General features: G+C 57.7%; 5 protein-coding genes across 8 annotated transcripts; all 5 read right to left on the bottom strand.

The window, feature by feature from the left end:
• Positions 1–85: 85 nt before the first annotated feature.
• On the bottom strand, positions 86–1,250 carry ABB37_01345 (hypothetical protein; the record flags this gene model as incomplete). Of its 3 annotated transcripts, none has more annotated exons than XM_015797810.1 (1): positions 86–1,250. In XM_015797810.1, the coding sequence occupies exon 1, from the start codon at positions 1,112–1,114 to the stop codon at positions 86–88; it is 1,029 nt and encodes a 342-aa protein (XP_015663330.1). In that variant the 5' UTR covers positions 1,115–1,250. The 3 variants fall into 3 exon arrangements, with proteins under 3 accessions (XP_015663330.1, XP_015663329.1, XP_015663328.1); XM_015797809.1 differs by having other exon boundaries at positions 86–1,248; XM_015797808.1 differs by having other exon boundaries at positions 86–1,237.
• Positions 1,251–2,562: 1,312 nt separating this feature from the next.
• ABB37_01346 (hypothetical protein) lies at positions 2,563–6,170 on the bottom strand (the record flags this gene model as incomplete). Its single annotated transcript, XM_015797811.1, has 1 exon — positions 2,563–6,170. Exon 1 carries the CDS (start codon positions 5,554–5,556, stop codon positions 2,563–2,565), a length of 2,994 nt encoding a protein of 997 aa, XP_015663331.1. The 5' UTR covers positions 5,557–6,170.
• An 856-nt stretch (positions 6,171–7,026) lies between these two features.
• On the bottom strand, positions 7,027–10,367 carry ABB37_01347 (hypothetical protein; the record flags this gene model as incomplete). Its single annotated transcript, XM_015797812.1, has 1 exon — positions 7,027–10,367. The coding sequence occupies exon 1, from the start codon at positions 10,309–10,311 to the stop codon at positions 7,027–7,029; it is 3,285 nt and encodes a 1,094-aa protein (XP_015663332.1). The 5' UTR covers positions 10,312–10,367.
• A 459-nt stretch (positions 10,368–10,826) lies between these two features.
• On the bottom strand, positions 10,827–12,277 carry ABB37_01348 (exonuclease-like proteinDNA polymerase III epsilon subunit-like exonuclease; the record flags this gene model as incomplete). 2 transcript variants are annotated; one of them, XM_015797814.1, is made up of 1 exon in its annotated part: positions 10,827–12,277. In XM_015797814.1, the coding sequence occupies exon 1, from the start codon at positions 11,832–11,834 to the stop codon at positions 10,827–10,829; it is 1,008 nt and encodes a 335-aa protein (XP_015663334.1). In that variant the 5' UTR covers positions 11,835–12,277. The 2 variants fall into 2 exon arrangements, with proteins under 2 accessions (XP_015663334.1, XP_015663333.1); XM_015797813.1 differs by having other exon boundaries at positions 10,827–12,182.
• An 838-nt stretch (positions 12,278–13,115) lies between these two features.
• On the bottom strand, positions 13,116–17,132 carry ABB37_01349 (hypothetical protein; the record flags this gene model as incomplete). Its single annotated transcript, XM_015797815.1, has 1 exon — positions 13,116–17,132. The coding sequence occupies one exon, from the start codon at positions 17,130–17,132 to the stop codon at positions 13,116–13,118; it is 4,017 nt and encodes a 1,338-aa protein (XP_015663335.1).
• Between the last annotated feature and the right edge of the window lie 358 nt (positions 17,133–17,490).

Below are 17,490 nucleotides of genomic sequence, written 5' to 3' on the forward strand. Positions count from 1 at the left end.
TGCGCTTACAATTCGTTTTATCGTCTTAAATTGAAATAAGTCTATTATTTTTTTGTTGTTGATGTTATTGATGCTTGATTGTTCGTTACTCGTACCCAACGCTGGCGTACCCGACCCAGTGCCGCAGCGTGGCGATAGCCGTCGTGCCCAGGCCAATGTCTTTGACGGGAATGTGCTCACGTCCATCGATGCTGGTGCCGTACGACACAAGCTTGCCCGTCAGCGGAGGAGCTTTCAGCGCGTCCTGCAGGTAGAAGGACGTCAGCAGCCCACATGGGACCGAGTAACGTCCACACCATGTCCACTTGTACTCCCGATAGTCCTCGTCGCTGACGGTGTACTTTGTAAATGCCTTCATCTTCTCCGTCGTCAAGACGCCAGTCAGGCAATCGTCGATGATGCGGTGCTCGTGCTGCACGGCCAGCTCGTAGCCTTTCTGATCCACGCCAAAGTCGCAGTGTTGCCTGCCTGGTCCCCAATCTTCGTCACCGTAGTGCACGGCGTCGGTAGAGATGACAACAGCGAAGTCGGTGCCCCACTGCATACCGTGCGCGCCCGTCACCTTGGCCATTGCCTTCCCCAGCAAAGACGCAATGTGCTGCATACGATTAAAAGACATATAGGGCACCACGATGGGCACAATCTCGACGTCCCGGTTGTAGTGCTGCAAGAATGGGACGATAGCCTCGATGGAGTGCTCGATTTTCTGCATCTCCTCGTGCACCTGGTACACGTCCTTCGGCAGCTCCGCCATCAGCTCGTCACGCAGCTTCGAGACCTTGGTTGGTCCGTAGGGCATCGCCCACGCATCGTAGGCGTCGAAGAGGAGGTCGTTCTCGAGGTGCAGCAGCCGCGCCTTGTGTGCAACACCGAATAAAAAGACCGTATTCGCCTTTATGTGGCGCAGCAAACTCATGTAGTAGCGTCCGACGTAGGTGTAGTCGTCGTGTGGGCACACCGCCACGCGCCAGATGGGTTGGTCGACGCTTTCAACGGTGTCTTCGCAATGTGAGTCCGCGGCCTCCTGCTTCATGCGGGTCACCACCTCCTCCATTTGCTTGGCGAGGGTGGGGAATCCTACCGGATCCACACTTGGGCGAATGTGGTGGTACATGATGAAAGTGGACGAAATGATTTAGAAAAGGAAAGCAAGAATCGATAAAGACAAACTTGTAGGAGATGTGCACTAGAAGAATGTGGTTGATGCAGAAGCGGCTGCAACGTCGTAAATCTGCTCTAGAAATTCTCTCTACAACGTGTTGAAATATATATATAGAATGTGAAGGGTTTATGGTGTAGAAAGCATGAAAACGGTGACAGTAGTTCTTTCGTATTGAGATTACCATTTGCTTAGGAAAAGCGACACACCAACGGAATAGGTGCCCGTACGAGTGACTGCTACAAGCAATCGGTTTGAAAAGTGCGGGTGCCCTTTCGAACGAGTTGCCAAAGACGCAACTTTTCTTCCTGCTCCGCCAAATGGTGGACAAGTGAGAGAACCCGCCGTCGTCTCTCGCAGATACCTCCGTTCAACGTACTCAAGGTAAACCGAATTGCGGTACTGTGAAACAAAGTTTCGGTTGTTTGGCGGTGCCATCCTTCGTGTGCAGCAACTTGTCCACCTCTCCGTGGCATTCCTTCAACATCGTTCCCTCCTAGGAAAAAAAAGAAGCTTCCGTTTACGAAGCTGCGGCGCATCTTCGGCAAAGAAACACATTTTTCTTCTTCTTTTCTTAGTAAGCTGAGGCGTCATTGAGCGATTTCCGAAACCTAAAATAAGGAACAAGAAAGCAAAAGCGGAAAGACGAGATGGAGTATAAAGACACCGAAGTCTGAACTCTGAAGGTCAAACGTATTCACGGCGTGGTGGGCAAGCGCCTTAAAGAGACACGCAACGCACGTGCATTCAACAAAATCGATGAAGAGAGAAAGTTCAGTGGAGAAAACGGGGCGAGAACAAATTTAAAAAAACTCACTCACATAGATGGGGGTGCGCTTTGCGAGCGTTGCGCCGAAGAAGTCCGAGAACAACGATCTTCTTTCCTACGTTGTCGTGAGAGCTAAGAACCACAGCAGAAAGATGTGATGGTTGAACGTGTCGGTAACGTTGAAGCACGGAAAAGAGAAACAGGTGCATATATTGGTCGATAGATAGAGGAAAACTGGCAAGACTGCGTCTCGTGCGAAAGAGTGTGATGAAGAAGGATAAAAGTGAAAACCGAGAAGAGCAGAAACGGTTGCCAGCGGAATATATATATATATATATATGTGTGTGTAAATGAGAAAGCTACACAGTCAGACAACGCAGAAAAGATAACAGTTCACAAAACAAAAGCGCCCGCTGATCACGTGATACAGACACAGAAATTCAGAAATATTACATAGAGCCACGCGCATCAATGTGCAAGAGCAGATGCATTTGGACCGCTGCGTAGCGTTGATCGGTAAAATGAGCAACGGAATCGGAAATTACTCGTTGAGCTGCATTCTTACTGACAAAGAGAGAAAAGGCATCGTATGAAAAAGCAGTGCACGTTCCTTTGTCTTCTTTCAAACGATGCATCACGAGACCGTACAACAGGCGGAGGCAGTCTTTTTCTCCTGTTTCGCCTTTGACGGTGCAGTAGGACGATTTGTGTCGGGCGACTGCTTCACCGTTGCCTCTGGCTTTGGTTGTGCTCCCGGTGAAGCGGAAGACGGATGCACAGCGTCGTTTCCCTTGGGTGCGACAGAGGATGACGCCTTGTGGGGTGTCTTCTTGAGCGGAGTCGTGGCGAGAGATGCGGCCGCGGAAGAAGGGACATGCAACGGATCCTTCCTGGCTGTTGGTGAGGTGGGCTGCGCCGCCGTCGACGCCTCTGTTGGAACAAGACGCGGATCTGCACCCTCACTGTCCTCTGTTGGCTTCGCTGTGGAAACGCTGCTTTTGCGGGGCGTCTTTGTAGATGCAGCGTTGGACGCGTGTTCCTCCGCCGCTGGAGGGGGGTGCTCTGGTGGTGGTGGTGACGATGCGGTGGCGGTTGCTGTGGTGATGAGGAGCGTGCTTGCATCTCGCGAAGGCGGCCGCGATAGCGCACGCGACAGCGGAGGGGACGTGTTCGCCGCGGATTCCGCCGTTCGGTCCTCCGCTTGTGAGGCGGTGGGCTGCGGGTCGAATGAGGCGGCGCTGTGCACGGCAATGGGGCGCTCGAACCGTGGTGACGTGGAGGCTTCCCGTGTGGATGTGCGAGAGGGTGGCACGGTTGTGGCCGTCGCCCGCGGTGTCACACTACCAGAATGGGTAGCGGTGCGTGTGGTGGACTTCGCTGGGGAGATCTCCTGCACCGCTGGACCATGGGTGATGGTGGAGGGGATGGGAGTGGTGAGAGCGCTGGCGGTAAAGCTGTTCTGCTGTGTTGACTGGGGCGGTCCTGACGGCGGCGGCGGACACGCCTGTTCGGAGGATGCGGCGTTTGCACCCGCTGCTTGTCCGGCGCCACGCGATTTCTCAGTTTTAGGGTCAATTTTTCTCCGTTTCGAAGTGCCAGGCGCCGCCGCGGCCACCGGCTCCTTCGTTTTGCCCGGACTCAGAATCTTAGACCCTGCGGAGTGCCCTTTTACATTTTTGGACGGCGCCGGCACCGTCGCAGGCGGTGTGGAAGACTGGTCTGCTTGCTGCACAGGCGTTGGAGCGGACGAAGCAGCCAGATTTCGGCCTCTCTGAGCGGAGACGCGAGCAGGCGATGTCATCGTTTTTGACCCGCGAGCGGCTCCAGATAAGGCACTAGCATTCGCAGTAGCAGAAGGAAGTGCAGTCGGGGATGGATCAGCGGCGGTGCCGCGCGTGCTCGGTCCTGCGTTTTCCGCTGTCTTCGCTTTGTCCTCTGACGAACGTGAAATCGACTTTCGGTTGTGAATAACAGCAGGAGACGCCTGTACGCATGATGCCGTTGTTCCACACATCTCCTCGTTCGGCGTCGCCAAAAGAGCCGGCGTGACGTTGACGGTTGTGGTAACAGTGCTAGCCAGCCCCTGCTGATGCAACGCAGGCTGTGGTGGGGTGTCGGGTGCGAGCCTCGAAGGTGCCAGCCCCAGTCCGTCACCTTGTTGGGAAGGTGACGACACGGGCATGACAAGCGGCGCGTGAGCACCAGCCCCAGCAGCATCCGTCTTAGGCGGTGCGGTGTGAAAAAGCAAAGGGTCTGCTTCGTTCACATTGGTGTTACCCTTGTTCTGCAACAGACTTGCCTCCAGATCCATCCGCGGAGAAGACCGCTTCGAGTCCGCCGAAATCGGCGAGATCGGATCGTTTGTGCTGCCACTGCCGCGCGCGCCAACACGAGAGCTGTGCGGCGACAGAACGGACTCCACTTGCGGCGGTGATACTGCCAGCGCTGCCGCCTTACGACCGCCGCGAGCCGCCGAACTGCGCGAGTGCGTCGTCGCGCCAGACTTCGTGACATCACCGGACGTGGACAGCTCGAGGTCTATACTGGTCATGAAGGCCTCGCGTGGCTGCGGCACGACGTTAATGGAGAGAGGCGGTGGGGTGCGCAGAGAGTCGCTGAGCGCACTTCGCCCCCCTTCGCTCATCGCAGAAGATAAAGAGTACTGAAACCCACGCACATCGGTTTGCTGTGAGTTGATGGAGTAGCTGCGCGGTCGTGTGCGACAGCGGATGACCGGCTGTTGTTGCTGGGGAAGCGAGCCACCGATGCTATTCTGCGAGGCCAGTGAGGCGGAGCGGGTCGTGTGCAGCTGGGCGTGCGATGGGTTGTGTGACTCGTTGTACCGTGCCCGTCGGAGGAGACCTTTTGCGATGCGCTTTTGTCGCTGTGCGGATTGCAAGCTTGCCATCGTCGGCGAAGTTTCCGCGTCGCCCACGTGTCCGCTCAGTGACCCTTGACGACTGTGTGGTGTCATAAACGAGGGCGAGTTGGTCGCAGAGAGAGTGTTGCCCAGCGTGTACGCGTAGGGCAGGACGACTGTGCTGACGCTGGCGCCGTTCGCTTCCCTCTTGCCCTCTTTCGCCATCTTGTTTCTTCGTCGCATGTCCTTCCGCTGCTGCTCCTCCTGCTTGATTCGCTTCAACTTCTCCCAGTAGTCCGCCTCCCAGAAGGTCTCCTCCGCGTCGGGGACGGGGCGGCGTGCCCGTACCGCGTTGGTCGCGAGCTCCAGCGTCTCATCAATTGGCACCAGCTGGAGGTAGTCGAAGGAGTCGAAGGTCTGCGCGTCTGCGGCCACGACCGTGGCTGCAGCGTCGCTCGGCAGCTCCTTGCACAATTGAATGAAGGGCAAATCGTTGTAGGCGCCTGCCAGCTCGCTCACCGAGCACCCGGTCGCCTCGCTCAGCTGTATCACAGTGGGCGGCTTGTACACGATGCTGAAACCGCTAAAATGGGTCTGAGATAGGTACGGAATGCTGGAGACGGTTGCATCCCAGATATCGTCCGCGCTGCTTGAGGTGGGTGTCGGCGCAACAGCAACTTCGCGGGGCTGCCAGGGGAGCGCCGTTCGCGGCGCTGCAGACGCGGAAGCGGGAGGAGGTGCTGCGTTCGAATGTTCCGCTGCGGACATGGACGTTATTTGAGGATCGTAGGAGAGATGGAGATATGAACGATGCTTTTTGTGACAACACAAAAAGAAATAACTTCGCTTGTTCTGTTGACTGCAGAAACCCACCTCTGCGAGTATGAAACCAAATTCAAAGGTAAGAAGAAAAACGAAACTATTATTTGCAGCAAAGGAATTGCAAGACGAAAAAAAAAAGTAAATGCTGCCGTACAGTTTCTGTTTTCGAATTTTTCAAACACTTTTTGGGGTTTGTTTGTTTGGCTCTACGCTAAAGAAAAACAAGCGCGCTAGAGCGTTGCGTGGACGAGAATGTCTCGAAAGAACGTCCTCGAGAAAAACACCAGATGTTAATCGCACCTTCCTTTCTTCTTAGGAGAGAAGAAGAAAAACGAGACGATTCCGAAGCGTGAGAAGCCGCACGCCAGCGCCGAAAAAAGAAACAGATTTATGGAAATCGCAGGATCCGTAGGTGCCTTGTTAGGTTGTTTTGTAATGTGATATATAATGATATTCTGGAGAGTGTACGTATGTGAAGTCGCAAGTAGATCCGCTGTGAGAAGGCGTGATACGACACCTGAATGGCGCTGCACCGCTTTTCAGTGTGACCTGCTTTCAACTGCGTCGTTCATGAAGAGGAAGAGAGAAGAAGAGGATGGGGTAGGATTACAATCGCAACGGATACGTTTAGCGCAAAAAAAAAAAGACAAGTGCGGCGGACGTGTTCGGCACTTTAGTGATGCAATGCGCATCTCAGGCATGGCTTCATTGCCTCAGCTGAACCTTCAAGGCCAAACTGCGCGAAAACAAAAAAGAAGATAGATAGGTGTATTGGGGGGAGGAGGAGACATACGGTTGCAGACTCCGCACGTCCACTACCCACGCGACGAAACAGGTGTTAACCACCGCAGGATGTATTCTAGATTTATCCGTAGAGTCCGTTTTTGCTGTTCATATTAAGAGGAGCGCTTCTCAACCTGCTTACACACACAGCAACAGAATTACAAGACAGCCACACAAACGAGAAACAAAAAAGCAAGGAACCGTGGCAATGGCAGAGGTCGACACAGCAAAAGAGGGGGAAACGACAGTCGCTGCAGTCCGATGTCCGTCGCCTTATCACTGCCTGAAGGAGAAGAGCAGTTCGCCAAGTCCTTTTGCGGGGCGCCGCTTCCTGCTCTATCGTTTCCGTTTACCTCCTTCACACGCGTGCATCCCTCCCCCTCCCCCCCCCCCCCCGCCTCGCTCTTGCACCTCCATTCGGTGTGCCTGCTATTGCCTTTCGTTGTCCTTTTCGTTGCACCACTTTTCATTTCCCACGTCCTCTCCAACCGCATCCTCCGACGAAATCACATCCAAAGTGCGCGGCTGCGCAACGCGTCCGTTTCTGACCCACAACGACTCTGCCGTCCGGCGCCAACAAACTGATTTAGTTGTCTTGCGTATATGGACTCTTTCCTCTTTGTTTCTTTGTTTTTAGAAGCCGCCAGCTTGATTCACGGTGGAGCCCGGTGATGGAGAGGAGGCCCCTCGCGAGCCCGCGCTGCGCTCCACCGAGAGCAGGAGCGTGGAAGGGCGAAAGACAGGCGGCTTCGCGTTGGGCGGGGTGCTGCTATCGCCGTGATGACGGTGTGGTTGTCCCTGCCCAACCGTCGAGGCCGCAGCACCGCTTGTCCCCGCCACGCCACCCGCGCCGCTATATGGCACCAGTTTCACGCCGCTACCTCCCTCCTTTACACCCAGCGCGGCCCGCTTCAGCTCCTTGGACAGCGTCGCGAAGTCTGTCTCTAACAAAGGGGCCGCCAGCGCCGTCTGTGACCACGGGTAGTGAACGCTTGAGTCCAACGGGAGCAGCGAATCCACCGCACACGGCGCCGGCCTGCACGCCTCCTCCCCCCCGCACGCCGCGGAGGCTACGGATAACAGGCTGCGGAGATACGAAAGGACGACCTGCAGCCGCTGCGCCTGCGTAGGGTCGGCCGCGGTGGCCGAGGTGCACACCCGCAGCGCGTCCTCGTACCGCTGCAAGAGAATGTAGTAGGCGATCAGCACCGATTCCCGCTGTGGGATGCTCTCGGACGCCTGCATGGTGCGCTCGATGGTGGCGGCCACCGGGCTGCCAACCTCCACCCACCCACGCAAGCCCGAGACGTCACGCGCGGCGAGGGCTGCAAAGGCGAGCGGCTGGGCGGCGAGATCCTGCAGCAGGGGAGAAGAACGCATCACCTCGTAAAGCTCCTCGATCATGCGATGCGACCCAGCGCGCACCGCCACACAAAGCAGTCGCATCGAGACGGTAATCGGCACAGCCTCTTCTGCGGCGCTGTAGGCTGCGAGGCAGGAGGGAATCATGTGCAGCAACACATCCAGCGCCGCCACGTGTGCGAGACCGTTGACGACGGGAGCGAGCAGTTTGGTGAAGGGAGGCGCGCCGAGGTGGTGCACGGCGAGCCCGAGGACGTACCGCGCTGGCGCATCAGCAGTCTCACCGCACCGCTCTGCCGGATTCAGGTGGTGATCGACGGCGTAGCACGTAAAGGCCCACCCATTTAGCTCGATGGACTGCCCAAACAGGAGGAGGAAGGACTCGCGCCACTGACGGCGCTGCTGCTGCACGCTGAGCGACGGTACAGCGGCGTTCGCGTCTCCAGCGCAGCCCATGACTTGATAGCTGTAGTACAGAATGAAAAGGGCGTACTCCGTCGTGAGGGTGTCCATCTTGCCCAGCACAGACGCCATGGTGCACGAGGAGTCGGACAGCAAGAGGCCCAGTTGACTGGCAAGAAGGTCCACACACAGCGGGGTGGGCGCATGCCACATCGCGTGCTCCGCCACGGTGCTTTGATACACGCTGGCGCTGCGGAACGTGTCCCGCATCAGCGCAATCCATTGCGCCTGAGCGACTTTGCTGTTCATCGCCGCCTCCTCCAGCCGCAACACCTCCTGCACCGGCTTCGTCACGGTGTCGACGATGCCGAGACGGAGAAACAACACGTACGCGGAGAGCTGCCGGAAGAGCCGCGCGGCGCGCTGCAGCAGGTGGTAAGGAAGGCTCTCACTCGGGGCCAGGTCGGTGACACTCAGCGACTGATGCTGGCGACTCAGCAAAGCATACAAGGCGTGTTGCGCCTGCATGAGACGGTACAGCAGCGCCTCAGCGTCGCCCTCACACGATAACTGCTGAGTGGCGGCGTGCAGCTCCTGTAGAAGGCTTTCACACGCACGGCAGTGGTTTGCCAGATCGTTTTCCGGACTCGCCATGATCCTCGCAGCGAGACCCGCACACTCTGCGGCAGCACCGCTCGGTGACGTATGCACAGGGCAGCTCCGAGGCAGCAGCGCGATGTACAGCGGGCCGCCACCGCGGCAGCCTTGGGTGAGTATGTGGAACTGACCTCTCTCATATCGCACACCATACAACTGTTCATCGTAAGGCATCCACTGCAGCCGCCACTGCACGCTCAGTGAAGACGGGTTGCTGCCATCACCGGCGGCGGCGGCGGCCTCGCTCAAGCGTACCGTGCCGTAAAAGAGCCGCGCAATGCGCCCGTCACTTCCCTCGTTGCCGCTCGTGAAGGCAACGTGCAGGACGGGAGCACGGGGATCGGCATTTGTGAAGATGTTCTGAATGGGAATGCGGTGCCCGTCTTTATCTGTCAGCCGTGAGTGGAACACATGCTCTACGGACATGGTCGTCTCTGTCGGGGGCTCCCCCACCCTGTGGCTATCTGTGGATTGTTGGGACTCTTCGTTCTGCTGTGTGTGGCGCGGTGGCGCGTCGTGTGCGAGATTTGTCTCCTTGCACCGCACTGCCACCACCGCACCATCGGCGTACACCACCCACAGCGTTGACGCCCCGCTCCACGCAACGCGTCGTGGTGCCGCGACGGTGTCTGACGTAGGCGACGGTGTGGCCGGCAGCTGGACGGTGTGCAGGACACATAGGCTGCTGTGCTCATTTGCCTTGGCAAACGCACGCCGTGCTGCCGCCGTCAGAGACGTCGTCGAGGAAGACGAGGAGGCGGACGGTGCGAGCTGCTCTTCGCATGCCAAAGCACCCTCACCATCATCTGAGGAAATAGGCGTGCGCAACATCCCGCACAACACGGCCACACCGTTAGACAGTACCACTGTCACCTCAGCTCTACCAACTCGCCCGGGCCCCATGCAGCAGACGTGTTGCTCATCAAAGCGGAGGGTCTGCAGTTTTCCCAGCTGCGGCGTGCAGGCGCAGAGGGTCTGCGTGCCCTCCATAAAAGCGGCGATGTCGAGGGCAAAGGCCCCCGGTACAGCGCCCGATTCCACCCGAAAACACTGCATCGGGCACGCGGCGGCATCGGCGGTAGCGTCGGCGGTGGTGGCGACGCCCGCACTCACTCGCACCTCTGCTAGTCGCTGACAACCGAAAAAGAACACGACTTTCGACGGTCCCTCGGCACGTACCGGGTAAGCGGCTGTCGGGTTTGCCTTCGACGCCGTCAGTGGCGTGACGCGACAGGCGACCACTGCAGCGGCGCTGACAGCCGCCTCCACGACGCACTCGCGTTGCGTGTCCACTGCCGCCCCGACCAGCTGAGCGCCGGTGTAGGTGTGTGCGGCAACACGCGAAGGCAGCGGCTGTGTGTCGACTTGCTCCGTGGCAGCCGGGTCGATGACGAGGTGGTCGACGCCGTTGAGGAAGGAGACCACCATGCCGTTGTCGCACCCGCAGAAGTGGGCGGCATCGACCGGCTGCACTGTCAGCCTACGCTTCTGCAACATCGCGCGAAGCAAAGAAAAAAAAACCTGCTCGGTGTTTCTATGAGGATAAGAATTGCTGAAGGGGGTCAGGGAGTGAGAGAGGAGTAATTTCTTTCCTTTAAGAACCCACGGAGTGCAAGTCTGTGTAAAGCCAGCTTCCTCTGATGTAAAAGAAAAGAGAGGCGGCTGCAGAGGAGCAGGTGACATTTTTCAAGTTTTTTGTCTTCTCCTTCTACTTCGTGTCCGTGCGCTGACCTGTGGGCAAACGCCTCTACCTTCTCAGCAGTACGTGCCTGTCCAATGCAACAGTTCACGGCAGCGCAAGGGAGAAGAAAGCATGTTATTCGTATTAAACGTGGACGCTACAAAACGTTCGTAAATAGAACCGATGTTGCACAAGAAAGATCGCACACCGTCGACAGTTTGCGGGCAAAGAGAGAAACAGGAGGTGTCTAAGGCGTTGGCCCAATTCGCGTTAGAAAGGCACAGCTGCCAGAGTGGCACGCTTCGCTTCTTGATTGTGTGCTGTTTGAACACTAGTCCGAATCGATCGAATAGCTCTCCTCCCATCGATGGCACAGTTGTAGGAACAGCCTCGCCGTCAGCACGACATCGATCATCGCACCGTGAAAGCCAGCCGCCCGCTCCTCAGCATCTTGTATGCAGAAAAACTTGCAAATGGAGTTCAGATTCGGTGCGACGTGTGGGTACGACTGCCGAGACCACCTCATTGAACACGTTAACGGGTAGTGTGCGTCCCACACAACGCGGTACCCGCAGAGCTGCAGGTGGCGCTCGAGAAAAGACGCGTCAAAAGACGCGTTGTGCGCGACAAGCGGAGGCAGTTGAACCGTGAGCAGCTGCGGGCAGCCTACGAAGCCCTCGCCCTCCGACACCAGCGCCGATGTTGGAAGTGATGGAGAAGACGGTAGCGGACCGCTGTCCGTCGCAATTTGGTGGAGGAACCGGACGAGGTCCCTCGCCGCGGCCGGCCATTCGCCACAGTCTTTCACCTTCTCCCACGTAATGCCGTGAACAGTGGTGCTTGCGGCGGTGAGAGCCGCACGGCTTCGTGGGCGGATGTAGCGGTGGAAAGTGCGTGCCCCGCGTGCCCAAAAGCCTTTGAATGAAACAGCGGAGTCGTTGGGCGAGGAAGGCAGGTACTGGTCGTTATTTGCCATCGCAACGGGCACACAGGTAGACGGAGAGGCTGGTGTGGTGGTCTGCACCGCCGTGGTGACGGCCACAGCAGGCTGAGGCGGATTCCACCGCAGCTCCGCACATGCCACTTCAACAATCGTGTGCCGGCCGGGGTCAAACCCGGTCGTCTCGAGGTCAATCACAACGCAGCTGAACGGCCTACAGGCGACGCGCTTCGATGAGCTTCTTTCCGCGTGTGTAGAAGATGCGTGCGCGAGGTACTCTGCTTGTGGGTGATAGCCGATGGTGTCTTGAAGAAGCGACGGGAGCGATTTGATACAAGGAGCAAACGCCGAACGGGGCGGTGTTGTCTCGAGTTGTCCTGTACCGTGGCGCTTCGTCATCGTTGGAGGGGTGTGCAGTTGTAAAGAGGAAGAAAGGTTCTCCTCATCACCGACACCGTTGGCTTGCGAGATGGGTGCATTTTTTGTCCACATACGCATCAACGCAGAGACACGTTTCGGCGACGCGGAGGAGGTGCTCGTTGCCTTCGCAGGAACCGTTTTGACGCTCACTGGTCCATCTTTGCGGAGCTGCTCAGTTCCTGTGCGAAGCCGCGGAAGACGTGTGGTGAAGTCATCCATAATTAGGAGAAGCCGTTGGTGGCGGCTATTCCTTCTATGCGTACGTATATATGTATCCGGGAGAAATTGGATAGAGAGGGAAAAAGATGTATGGCTCGCAGTGACCATGACGTGCCACACACGCACACGTCAACGCGAGAAGATTTGCTCGAGTTTCGCTGTGTTTAACGCAATGAAAGCGCTGTTTTTCCCTCCTTCATGTCTAGCGCTCGGAGCCCACGCACAGAAGTAACGGCAAGAAGAGAAGAAGGACGCAATCAACCAATCATCATAACACTTGTGCTCTCGAGTGATCTTCCTGTTTTCTTGCAGATGATGTGGTAAGGGAGTCCATCAGCGCATCAGCAGGTGTTTGGCCCCGGCAGGGAAACAGCTCGCTGGCAGCGCGAAAAGTCAAAAGTATTCTGAGAAGCGGGAGTACATAAGAGCGTTCAACAGGTTTCTCTCTCGCTCGCTCTCTCAACAGGGAGCGCAAGTAAAGTCACCGTGTCTAAAGTATATATATATATACGCCCTTTCCATTTTCGCTCAAGCAAATCAGACGACTACGCGGAGAAGCTCTTTTTTATATGTGTGCCGCCAGATGCCTTTTCACGACTACGCCCACGTCATTCCTATTGAATGAACCACTTTTCCTTCCTGGATTACTGAACAATAAGACGCAGAACAGGAAGTAGCTGTGCATCAGAACAACGCAAGCGCAATTTATCACTTTTCGAATAAAATCAACTTCGTCTCCGCTTGCACGTTGCACTTGCACAAGCGCCAAGGAAAGAAAGAGACACCGCCACATGTACACCAACGCAGGAGAGACACCGACGTATATCCCCGCTTAGAAACAGAAAGCTAGAAGACAGAAAAAGGTGCGGCACCTAAACAGCACAAAATATCAAAAGCTCAATGAAGTTGAGGAGACAAATAAAACCAGAGAAAACAGAGCGCAACGCGAACAGACGGGACGACAAAAACGGGGGTAGCGGAAGAAAGAAAAAGTGAAGGTAGGCCCGTCTTTTCGTCTTCGCGCCACTGCTGCCAATACAGTTAGAGTGAGCTGTTTCGACGCGCAACACGGGTTGTGGGTCGCAGCTGATTATCAAACAGGCGGGCACACTGCCCTAAGATGCCCACAATCGCCATCCACTGAATCGACTTGCTCGACACAAAAATCAAGCACAGCACGTTGAGTACGACCGACCCGACAACGACGAAGCCGGGAGAGCTGCCCATCTTGCGGCCCTTCCATAAAAGCACAAGGAGCGAAATCTGCGCCGGCACGGTGAGGGACGCCTGCAGGAGGGCAGAGGCGATCCACCCCAGCTGCGATAGGGTCGACAGCGAGGCCTCTCCTACGCGCCACGCGCCCCACACCGCGCAGAGCCACAGCAGCGAAAACGCACACACCGCGGGCGGGAAGTAACGGAAGTTGTGCTCGCGAAGCCCGAAGAACATGACGTCATCGTTCACGAAGATGAGGAGAAACAGGGAAGACAGCACGTAAATCGCGGGCTCGCTGTCGTTGGCGTAGAAGTTGATGGCGCACAGCAGCGCCACGGCGAGCTCGACGGAGAAGTTCAATGCGACGCTGAGCGACATGGCGAACTCGCGGCTGACCTCCTTGCACTTGGGCAACAGCGGACGGCCACTGATGCGGCAGTTCAAAAGCACCGCCAGCCCTAGATGCACAACGACGACGACAGCGAGGAGTCGCACGCTGCCCTGCTCAAACGAGTCCCACAGCGTGGCGACGCGCTCGTCCGCGTTTCCGAGCAGCTCCTGCTGCGCTGCGATGGAGCGGTTGAACTGGAGGAACGCGAGGGGGATCATAATGACCGACACGCCATACACCACAAACAGCACCATGCTACTCACTTCGCGGTAGTGCGCCACGTCGATGAGCAGCAGCACAGTGAAGACAAGACCTAACATCAGCAGGTAGAAGGTGAAGCTTGGGGAAGCCTGCACGAGACCGGTGATGCCCAGCGCAAGCGCGGCCGCGGCGACCAGCCACCAGACCACCCGTAACGGTGCCGAAATGCGCTGCAGGAGGGTCATGCGAGCCCCCACCAGCATCAACAAGCCAATCGCAGTCCCGTAGCGCCCACTGCGTGCGTACGCAAAGTCGTAGTCGAAATCGGACGCCGTCTCCTCCATTACACGCGTGGGCTGGACCGCGATGAGGACGACGCCGAGCAGTGCGATCCAACGCGAGATGGTGCGGAGTGGGTACACGGCTGGGTACTTGGACTGCAGACGCCACCACACCGGTATGGTCAGCAGCGCGTACGTGATGCAGCAGGTGCCGGGCGCAATGTGCAGCAGCTCCTGCTCCGCGACGTAGCTCTGCGTCACAAACTCGTAGGCCGCGCGCTGCACGTTGCGCATCGTCAGTAGCGACAGGACCACCGCACAGGCGGCGTAAGTGTAGAACATCCGCCGCGCCGCCTCAATTTTCACGCGGCGCCGCTTTTCGATTTCGAAGGTGGCCACGAGATGGCTGGCGATGAGCTCCACCCACCACCCGCCGGTGATCTCCCCGACCAGCATGAAAGCGCGCACGTCGTGCATGTCATCTGCCACTTCCAGCTCGGCGGCGTAGTACGCGCTCGTCACTTCGACCAGGAACGTGAAGAACTTCGCCACGTAGCAGGAGGCGATCAAGGAGGCCGAGTAAACGGGCAACACACCGTTGGCGTGCATGCGGCACGGCACGACGATGCCCACGACACTCGTGAAGGCCACTAGAAGGGCCGGGTACACGCCCTCCTCCTTCTGCGAGTACAGCACGTGCTCAACGAAGGTGACCTGCAGTGCTAGCAGGAACAGAACAATGGTGAGCGGTGTCTTGTTAGGTGAGAACGACATGGTGAAGCTCATGCAGCCCAGCACGTAGCTCCACAGCACGCTCACCGCCACCACCGGCGTCGGCACCACCGTCAGCTCGCCGAAGACGCGCAGGTCGACCACGATGAAGGAGTAGGTGCGGTACATCCACCAGAGCAGCAGCAGGCTGGTGAAGACGGTGAAGGTGAACATGGGACCGCCGTTGGTGCGGTCCAGCAGGAACAGGTTGAGTGCCATCACCGACAGCACGCTGGGGACGTAAAAAATGCCCGGCACACTCGCCAGGAGGCACAGCAGCATGACGGAGACGCAGGAGCCGAGCAGCACGGGTGTGCGTCGCACCAGGTACTTCCCCTTCGTCACATCACCGCCCCTGCGGTCCACGTCGATCAGTCGCTTAATCTCGATGGCCACGTAAGCGGCGATGTAGAACGCCAGCAGCAGCACGATCGCGTTGAAGGGGAAAGGCACTCCTGAGAACAGATAGGCGTAGCGCGAGGTGAACACGCGGTACACCCCCCAGTGCACTCCAACCAGCAGCACCGCCGACAGAACGGGCATGCGGTAGGTCCCGACGAGGTCCATCAGGCCCAGCGGGTCGTACTCCAGCTGCTGCGCCAGATTGTAGGTGCTGTCGGGTGGCGAGGCGAGGAACCACAGACTCTGCACAGGTGACACGCAGAAGTAGGCGAAGCCGCCACAAGCGAGGCCGAGCGAGTTCAGCACGTTGGCGAGCACGTGGTCAGGCCAATTGCTCTGCAGGCTGTTGTAAACGGCTACGGGAAGAATGAGAAGGAGGCAGCTGAAGATGAGCGCCTCCGCCTGCTCGTTCAGCTGCATCGGGGCACCGCTCGAGGTTGCAGCGGAGTCCTGCGAAGACGCACCGTCGTCGTCGCCCTCCGCATCGTCGTCGCGGGCCGTCACGTGGGCGTTGTTGTCCGCCGCACCGTCCCTCCTGCGCGCGTGCACGGTCCCAATGGTAGCGCTAGCGTCCTGCACGGCGCGTGACTCCTGCTTCTCTGCTGGAGCAGCTGCCTCCGCCGTCACCACAACCAGAAAGCTACTCTTGAGTGGGCAGTAGAAGTACCTGTGCAAGGTGCACATGACGAGGAAGAAGAAGAAAGGGGCATAGCGCGCGCCTGCCAGCGCCGTGGTGGTCGCCAGCAGCGGTGGAAGCGCCACGATCGGCCCGACGGCGAAGACCAGCCGCTCCAGCGCGCAGAGGACGTTCGGAAATGTCTCCTGCACCCACCGGAAGTGCTGCACAACGGCTGCGACGATCACCGCAAGGAGAAAGCCCAAGTCCGTAATCATCAGCATGGGACCAAAAGAGGTGGCCGCCGCGTTGAAGTTGGAGAGCAGCAACGACAGCGCAAAGAGGCCGGCAGCGCCGAGAATAACAAAGATCGTCGTGCGGTGATAATCGAGGTAGTCGGAGATGTACGCCAGCACCACACCGCACAGCAGCACGGTTAAAGGAAAGGTTGACATGAGGGGGAGCACACCGAACAGGGTGGCGAAGAAGAGCATGGACAAGCACACGACGTGGCGCGGCGAGCCGACGTGGAATTCGACGTGCCTGCGCGAGGTGTACGTCGACCCAGAAGGCGCCACGCCGGCGCCTGCGGTGCGACGAGGTCGGTTTTCGGGGGCACACCCGTCATCCCTGTCCGCCGCCCTTGTGTCGTCGTGCTCTCGCCGGAGGGCCTTCGTGCCGTACATCTGCTCAAATTTCTTCTCTGTCTCACGTCGCAGCTGCGTCTTCACCCAATGCTCTGAGGTGGAGGCGATAGCCTCGTCCACCACCGTCTCGCGTGTGGCTTCGTGAGGGACGTAGGCGTGCGAAGGCGTGACCGATCTCGCAGTCGCTGCTGGTGGTTGTGATGATGGTTGTTGTGCTGGAGGATAGTGGCCGTAAGCTGGGAAGGAGGGGTACGCTGCGGAGGATCCTGCGTCGAGGGCGTCGGGCGAGGAGTGAGGTGGCACTGGAGCTGCGGATGGGCCGTGAGCACTCCCACCGTGTGCAGGGAAAGAAGGTGGATAGCCCGGCTGCTGGGGAACCTGCTGTTGTTGTAGTGGCTGTGAACGGTGTTCCGTGGGATAAGACGGATAGCCCCCTGCATATTGGGGTGGCGGGTACGACGGCGCCTGACTTGAAAGCGCGTCACTACCCGCTCCGTAGGAAGGGGCCGCGCGCGGGTTCTGTGGGTTCGACATGGCCCAACAGCGTAACAAGGAGAAAACTGAGTTATTCTCCACAGGCCTTCCTAGGTTTGTCTTTTTGTTTGTTTGTTTGTTTGTCTTCTCGCTACGTGGAATTCAATGTGGGAGATGAGAAGAGATAAAAGCGGGTGTGCCCAGCAACGCGAAATCAGCTCGGCAAGATGGGAGTTGCGGGAGCGTCTCGATTATTACTCACAATCAGACAACAACAAAAAGAATGCGCCGACCACAATCAACCGATATTTTCGTTTCAGATAGAATTGACTTCAATGTAAGCGCGTAAGGGAGAGGATGGCGAAAAATGGCCTTCGCGATCTCGCTAATAAACACAATTTGCTAGTTATAATGCTCC

Source organism: Leptomonas pyrrhocoris (genome assembly GCF_001293395.1).
Source record: "Leptomonas pyrrhocoris isolate H10 chromosome Unknown, whole genome shotgun sequence".
In the NCBI taxonomy this organism is placed as follows: domain Eukaryota; phylum Euglenozoa; class Kinetoplastea; order Trypanosomatida; family Trypanosomatidae; genus Leptomonas; species Leptomonas pyrrhocoris.